This window comes from Tamandua tetradactyla, chromosome 3 (genome assembly GCF_023851605.1).
Source record: "Tamandua tetradactyla isolate mTamTet1 chromosome 3, mTamTet1.pri, whole genome shotgun sequence".
Lineage (NCBI taxonomy): Eukaryota > Metazoa > Chordata > Mammalia > Pilosa > Myrmecophagidae > Tamandua > Tamandua tetradactyla.
In genome coordinates, this window is record NC_135329.1 from 182498560 (window position 1) to 182507188 (window position 8629).

At 46.1% G+C, this 8629-nt stretch overlaps 1 protein-coding gene across 3 annotated transcripts in view; it reads right to left on the reverse strand.

The window, feature by feature from the left end:
• KLF7 (KLF transcription factor 7) overlaps positions 1–8349 on the reverse strand; it is an 85650-nt gene extending 77301 nt beyond the window's left edge. For 2 of the 3 annotated variants that reach the window (XM_077154865.1, XM_077154863.1), the window contains exon 1: positions 6890–7449. In XM_077154865.1, the coding sequence (XP_077010980.1) occupies positions 6890–6991 (102 nt within the window). In that variant the 5' untranslated portion in view covers positions 6992–7449. Of the gene's footprint in view, positions 1–6889; positions 7450–8191 lie in introns of those variants that run through there. The other variant, XM_077154862.1, reaches the window with a different exon arrangement.
• Positions 8350–8629: the final 280 nt, after the last annotated feature.

Here is an 8629-nt window from a genome sequence, read left to right on the forward strand (position 1 = left end):
TGGTACGTTGTAATATAAAATGCAATTGGGGGGCGGTGCGACGGTGGCTCAGTGGCAGAATTCTCGCCTACCATGCCATGCTGGAGACCTGGGTTCGATTCCTGTTGCCTGACCATGCAAAAAAAAATCAGTTGGGGGCTTTTGTTTTGTTTTCAGTACAGGGTACATTTTCCAGGTTACCACATTATTAAAAGTGGGAAAGGGCTGAAGTTATGCAAATAAAGCCTTCTCCACAATATTCAATGGCTTGGATTAGGGCCCAGATAATGTCAGAATTCCATGTTTTTGTGATCTTCAAAGCATAAATGGGATTTTCTTGCCTCCCTTTAAGGAAAAAAAAAAGAAAGAAGCAAATGAAATCTGGCTCAAAACATATTCAGCACAGTGTAATGGAAACTAAGTAAACTGATGTGGGCATCCAGGAGAGTCCTGTGCCTCAGAACCATCAGTGTTAACAATGAACTTCTTGGTTGGGCTGCAATGCCTTGTCTGGCTTCAACAATCACTTGGTCCATACCTAGTGTTTCAGATGAGGATGCTAAGCTCCTTTTCAAGACTTGAAATTCTAAGATTCCACACTCCTCGCATTGTTACAAAGTCCTCAGCCTGACATCAAGTATGACCCTCAAGAAATAACCATAAACCCATATTCAGAAATAGGTATTGCATATGGCCCTATATTAATTATTTTAATTACCTCTAACCATTTCCGAATGACACAGACATGGATGCTATTTCCTGGCCATTAAGGACATGTGGATTCACACTGTACATTCATTTGTCCTCAGATATCCAGGCCTCAGCATCCAAGCCATTAGTTAAAAACATGTCCACCATAAAGTTTAGTAAACGTCAAACATATTTCATAAACACGGTTGTGATAAAGTAGGTAAACACAGAAAAGCACAGGTCAGTGTTCAAAAGCAAATACAGAACTTTACAACCTCTTATTTTGGCAAATGTGTTCTGTCCCATATTACTTAATTTTGAATATTCTTTCTCTTCCCCTACTAGAATACAAGATCTTGGAAGGTACAACCTATATCCAATTCAAATTTGCATTATCAAAAATACTATCTTACATATCATGAGTCAAATATTCACTATGACATATCTTCCATATTTTACGAAAAACAAAGAAAAATCCCACAAGGTGTGAATGGGTCCATCTACCAACTCAATCTAGAGAGGTGTCCCCATGAAATCAGAAGTCACTCACACCCAAGCAGCCGACACTAGGCCCACATTCCAAGACCCTGCTGACACTCAAACATGTGGCAGATGGAGTTGGAAGTCACTCTAATGGATGGTGGAACAGAGAGAATGCATTTAGCAAGACCAAGTTCTTAGGGTCACATCAAAATACCAAGTGAGGAAAATAAACAGTGTGCTAGGCAGTAGAAATAATTCTGCAAATTAGCAGCAGAAAATAAAAGCAAGGTAGAGGGAAGAGCAAAATCATACCATCTTAGGTAAAAGCCTGTCCTGGTAATGGCAGTATTTTGCATTTCAGGAGCACCTAAACCAAATTGAATGACAGTTTCTCATGTGAATGTTCTAAGAATGTAATTCAGGAGGAGGGGAGGATGTTTTTTTAACTTGTTAGTGCTACATTAATGATTACATATTGGACCTTGTTTTACCAACTTTAACATCATTAGTAGTTATACAGCTTTCTAATCATTGTACTTGGTAAAACTGGCATTTTGTGTTAAAACATTTCCACCTATTTACGCTAACCAAGTGCTCAAATGATTTGGGAGAACAAAGGGATTTGTACAACTGAATCTTTAGCCCTCACTCTTCTGGCACCACTTCTGCTAACTTGGGGAGCTGTCCTAAACTTTCAGCAAATCCCAATTCCAAATACATGCTAACTAATAAATTGAGTGAACCAGAGTCACAGAAGCTTTCTCTGCATTCGACAGTGGTGGGGTCCGGCAAAAGGTGATAAAAGCTGCTTGCATGCTACGACAAACTGCAGACATGGGGCACACCTACCAACCAAGCTAATAGCAAAGCAGTTATCCTATCAGTATGAGCCAGCTGAGACTGGCCAGAGTGAACTATACTCTTCTTTCCCCAATAGCAACAAAGAGTGATTAAAGGAAGATTGCAATGCCTTCTTGTACTTGAAAAGTTAAAATACAGAATTATCTGAACAGAGAGGAATGTAAAGCTTCATAAGAGAATGGTGCTTCTAAAAGCCCCATTAAAACTCTCTTTAAACTGGATCTACTTAAATGGAGAGGCAGAGAGTCCCCACTGGCATTTATATTAAAATGGGCTGCGAGAAAGTAAGAGCCTACACTTGAATGCTTAGGGTCTCGGACATACCCATACATAAATCATTTCAGGGTAGGGCTGTCACACTGCATCTTCTGCTCTGCCCTTTAAATGGACTGGACCCCAACATCACATCCTCCTTAGGGTAGGGAGAACAAAGAAGGATGACTTCCTTCCCCCCAGCCCCCACATTAAGGACAGTTATAGTCACAATATCTGCATTACAATGTTTGCCCACTTTAAATACCAAACTGCAAACAGGTACACAGAATGATAATGTTTGAAACCTCCTAAATCTACACAAAGATGTGTCTATTAGAAGGTGGAAATGAATCTATTAAAGAAAGGCTAAGTGTGTGACTGATTGTGCTCACATGTGCTTTCATTTTTAAAGATACAGCATTTAGTGACTCCATTTTTATTTTAAAAAATCTAGACAGCACAGGTAATTCTAATTTTTTTGATCTACCAGGTCACTGTTTCAAATTAAAAAAATAGATTTATAGTAACTGAAGAGCACACAAATCACACACCAAAAAAAAAAAGAGCCAGCTATTTTATTCTTTCAGTGTGGTTAGCAAGGCTCCTTTGTGTCTACAAATTTCCCTGGGTGGTGCTATTGCCAAGAAATTCTAATTCACGGCAACGCTTTCTGCAAATTGGGGACAGAGGCAAACCTGCGGATATTCTGACCCTACAGTTTGCTTTGTCTTTCTGACTGAGACAGCACCTGGCTGCCCAACCTGGAGAAGGCAGTGCAGAGGCAAGCTCACCATGCGGAGAGAGAAGCATGTGGCTCGCAGGCCAGATGCCAGCCCTTGTACCATGAGGCTGTTCTTGGAAGGCAACCATTTCTGTAGGCTGTCCCCTAGAGTTGCTTTGTACCAAAGGCCCTTCTTAAAAGTGTTCCAGGGTGCCTAAAACCAAGATGAAATTGCAGAGTTATGGGGACGCTTTAATCCTTACAGTAGCCAAGTATGCCATTAGTTTAAAACAATGGGGGAGTGGGGGAGGAGGGAGGAATGCTCCATGATTTATTTATTTGTTTCCAGTAGCAGTGGAAAATTTTCTCCGAGCAAAAAGGAAGCCTGAAACTGACCCCATCTGCCAATTATGAATCAGCATTAACAACAAACATAATTTCATAAGAACTTTCAAGTAAACATACTGTGCCCCTCTATGGCATGAAGCAAACCTAAATCCACATAAGACTTAAGACATCATTATCTGATCTACGTTTGTGAAATAGCAGACCACATATAGAGAATGTATCAACATTCTAAAAGTCTTTGGAGCTTCTGAAAGAGAGATAACTAAGAGGCTTGTATCAAATCATTTTTATTTTACAAGTCAGTTGTGGATGCAGAAAAGTTGTGATTTCCACTGGTGACTGAAGTCATGAATGGGTCTCCCTCTATCCATCATCAAGTGGTACCCCATAAACCATTCCAGCTCCTGCCCTATCCTTGATGTTTTTCTGCTTTTGCATAAACAGCTCTTGGAAATTTTCCTGCAAGTTTCCAAAGAGCTTAAGGCTGGTAGACTTAGAGTTGTGCGTCAGCTGAATTCCATAAAATAATAGACCGCATAAGCACAATGTAATTTACAGCTATATGACAAGCAGAGATGATGTTACTTGGGCCAAATGCTTAAGTATGCAGTCAGAGCCCAGGAATGGAGAGCTGTTAATGTGGGATGTCCATCTGGATTTTAAAATTACACAGGCAATGATTTTCCGAGTTAGAGCTGTATGTGGCTAAGATATCATTGCCTGAAAACCCAATGTCAGAATGACGATCCACACGCCATCACAGGCTCAATTACCCCATACCACAACTTTTAAATAAAATCTTCATATAGTTAGAGCCCATCTTCAATTTTCAAATGCACAAATGCTCTTGCATTTGGGTTTATCATCCAAGCCCCTCTTTCTCTAGAAACCAAATCAGAATTTTGGAATCTCCTTATTTCACTCATCTCTTGTTCACTTTAAGATCATCTAATAACTGCTCCCCATTCGACCTCTAAAATCTGTTTACCCCAGATCATCAGGAAAGTTCCTCCTGCCTGGGGTTTTTTGTAGCAATGTTCTTCAGCTGTTTTGAGCAAACTATTCTCAACATTTCACCATCAGATGGTTTATTTGGCACCAACAGTTGCACAGAACCACCACACCATCCCATGCCCCATTCCCCTTATCCCTGTTACACTCAGAAGCAGCAACAGGGCTGGAGGGTGGAGGAGGGAGGCAATGGTTAAAGGGAAACAAGAGGCTGGAGTTTGTGTCATCAGTGTGACCTAGGGTTGTAGTCACCTTTATATACAGCAGTTGTGACATGGCCAGAGCAGAAAGCTCTGTGGAATGACATCTTATTTATAAGCATTTTCCCACAAGTTATGTTTCTCTATGGACTATGAGAATGCCTCTCAAATAGCTTGGCAAAGAGGTTTAAGGTGAGAGGGTTGGCAGCTGGAGAGAGTTAAGGCAAGAGGAAAGGGGTGGAGTGGGGGGAGAAAATTCCATTGCTTGCAGGTAGAAACTAAACTAAAGGTTCCTTGAAGAGGGTTAGATGGGGTGGGGGGAAGAAAGAAAAAAGAGGAGGAGGACTCTAAGGAAACAATAGATCTAATACATCCTCTAATTGTCAAACCAGTGATGGTTTTTTTGCAGATCTAGAGTTTCTCCTGGATGTGCTGGCCAGATCTAGAAAAGCAGGTTTCCTCTGGAGAGGCCTTCCCCCAAGCAGGCTTTACTACTGTGAAAACTTGAACCAAAACAAAGTTGCATGATTCATCAGGAGAGAACGTTGTAACAAATAAAGCCAACTTTCTTCCCTCCAGTACTGCTGTAACAGTTAGTCACAAACAGGGACTGCCTTGGGCAGGCTGACTAAATCAACAGATTCCCTTCCCTAACCTGTCTAGACAGTCGTTAATATGCAACTGATTCTACACCAGTAGGCTAATAGTGTGACATGAAGGCTATTTCAAAAAATGAAATTTTGGCAACATTTTGGTTTAATTACCATGTGAAAAAAAAAAGGAAAAACAACTAATGTGATGAGAGAAAGGATGTACTGAAAGAATGCTTTATGCTAAAAATGTTTGCACTGTGCGTGTATTTACAAAGAGTCAGAGTCAAGAGTATCTATCTGTTTAGCACCCTTGGACAGGAACGCACATACAGACACACAGATCCCAGAAGCCAATACCATGAGGAAACTCACAGCTCTAATCAGAAGAGAACAACAACTGGTTACAATGGCACAGTCAGAAGATCTGCTTTACCCCTCTGCTCCCTGCATCAAAAGCCAAACCTCCTTACTAAAGCAGCAAGTGTTACATCCCAGCCTCAAACTGGCAAATCCTACTTTGGATCCTGGCAGAGGAAATCCAGCCGTTCATTAGCCTTAACAAGCTGCTGTCAGGGAGTGAAGCAAAGTTACATGAGCAGCCACACACACCAAGCCACTGTCAGCCCTCCCCAAGGGCAAGCAGGTTTCTCCAGGATGAACTGTACAAGTTCACACTTCCCATGTGCAAACCCGGACGATCTTCTTGGACTTTCCATAGTGGCACACAGTAGAAATTTTAAAGAATACCCATGTCCCTCCACCCCCACCATCTTTCCTGCAGAATGTCCCCTCAGCAGCTCCTAATCGCTGCTGAGAAAACCACTGTTTCCGCAGTAGACCCAGCACTTTCTTTATTTCACTTCACAAAGCCCAGTGAACTTGTCACCAGCCCTGCTTCGTCCTCCAAGGGATGCCCAGTCAACTTGCCATTAGGTGCCATCCTTGGAGTTTCTTAACTAGTCCTTTAAGACAAAGTCTCAGGCATTGAAACACACACCATCCTTTTGCCGGAGGTTGTGCTGTCTCACTGAATAGGAACCCCAAACAAAAAAAGAAACAAGGACACACACAAAGAGTGTTTTCTTTCTGGATGCATTTGACTAGGGAAATCTACAGTGCATTGTCAAAGCTAGATACCTCTTGCCATCCCCCTTGTAGATTTCTTTGGGTATCTTTTGTCACTGGGCTCCTCTCCCTTCTGCCCACCTTCCAATTTTAAAATCAGGCTCCTATTCTTTATTGACACTCGCTAATTACTGGGAAAACACCCCGCTCTGCTCTTGCCCACACCCCCGTCTGATGGACGGCTGTCAGCACTGGTTGAAAGAGATGAATCTGATTTAAGGTACCAAGTAGGCAAAGCTCCTGGATGGAGGGACGTGGTCTTCTGTCAGCGATCGCACGGAAGCCCCCAAACCACCTTCCCACCCGGCTCCTCCGAACCCCAGAAGTTAAACAGGTCTCTGCTGAGGGGGGACAGCGCGCCCGACAATGTGTGCGCAAGGATGTGCTGGTGACTGAATGCAGGCAGCTCGGACCGGCCGCTCAGCTCGGCACACTAAGGCGTTAGGGGGCTGGGTGGAGAAGTAAGCGCATATGACTGTTTCAGAAAACATTTTAAACAACAAACAGCCAGAAAAATATTTAAACTAAAAAAAAAATAAACAAAAACCCAAAGCCCACACCTACGCAGCCCCTGCGTCTCCGCCGCCACCACACGATTTACACAAGTAATTTAAATCATTCACCTGCTGCCAGGTCTCCTCCAGGGATGGCAAAGCTGAGAAGTAGCCGGTGTCGTGGACAAGTTGTAGCTCCTGGAATATACTATAACTAGCCAACACGTCCATGCTGCTGCTGCCGGGCAAAACGGGAGGAGATACCCTCCCCCGAGCACAGTTGGGTCTGTTTGTTTGTCAGTCTGTCTGGCTCACCCCCCAAGAAGGCAGACATCCAGTGGCCCTTTTGTTTTGTTTTGTTTCAGTCAACTAAAAAGGGAAAAAAAAAATCAATGCAGGAGAGAGGGAGAGAGGAGAGAGTGAGCGGAGTGGATGGAGAGAGGCATCCAGCGTGTACAGTGCAGACGACTGCCAGGAAAAGGGGACTTCTCCACGGGAGTAACAATTCCCTTCCAGGGCTCTAATCACTCCAGCTCGTGGATCAGGAAGGGGGATGCAAACTCACTGACACGAAGCTGCCATCTATTTCTACAGCGCTGTTCGCTCCTAATGCAATCTTTGCTCTTTATTTTGGGAGGTTGCATTTTTTTTTCTCGCGATCGCTTCTTTCTCCCCCCCCCTTCCCTCCCCACCCCCTACCCCATCCTTGCTAGTTTGTAGACGTTCTCCCTCCCCCCCACCTTTTCTCCTCCTCCTGCTCTTCCCCCTCCCCAAACGCCCTCCCCGCGCCCGGCTCTCGGCGCAGCCGTGGGATCTCGGAGGAGGGCGTCCATTAGGCCTCGTGTGACCATGTAAGGTAAACAGGGGGCTCATGAAGTCACTGAGGACCAATGGGGAACGCGAAACGGGGCCCGGGGCGGGGCTTGGCCCTAGCGGCGAGCGCGGATTGGTGCGCGGTGGATCTCCCTGCTGCCTTACAAGGCGGTGCGAGGCGAGCTATTTTTAGAGGGCTATATAAGGGCGCTGAGGCGGCCTCTCAGCGGCCCGGGAGCGCGAGCGCGAGGGACAGGGCGGGCAGCCGCGACACCAGCGCCGGGTCCTTGGGCGCCGAGGCAGCCGCGCTCGGTCTGCGGCCCAGTCTCCGGACCCTTGCCCTGGTGCCCTGAGGAGCCCCCGGAGGCCTGGCCCTGCGTGCGCCCCGAGGGGAGGCGGCCGCGCGTCGCCCTTCTGGCGTTGAAACAGGCAGCCGGGAGGTGAAAGGCCCGAGCGCTAGGTTAGGATGCCTCCTGGAGGAGAAGGGGGACGGGGAGAGTCGCGCAGAAGCCGTCGGGGGACGGAGGAGGGGTGATGCACTGCGCTCCGCCTCCCTCCTAGGCACGGGGTCGAAGAACCGCGCGAGAGAAAGGCCATGCAAAGGAGGTCATCACTTACTCAAAAATAAAGGAGGGGAAATGCACCAAAAAGCCCCTTTACGAGTTCCCCTCAGGCTGTTAGGGTGCAGAGAAGTGCCAGAGGAGGAACTCGCACACAATGGCCCAGAACAAAGGCGCGCTGCGCGGAGACAGCGTCGTGCGTCCGCCCCGCAGCGCGCTGCGCGCTGACCCCGCCCCCTTCTGCGAGATCCTAAGTGCGCGCCGTCGCCGCCCACCCGGCCTTTCCCTTTGACCCCGAACTGGAGAAGTGGCGGCCCGACAGACTTGAGTTGTTTGAAAGGCAACATTTAGCTTGAATGTTTCAAACAGACTAGAAGGGCCCCGGGTGGGCGCGGGTCCCAAACTGCGGCGCCCCCAGGGGTTTGGACGTGAGTCTCACCAGGTGGTATCGCTGCCTGTCCTTCAAAGGCGGGCCAGGATGTCGGCGCAGAGCTGC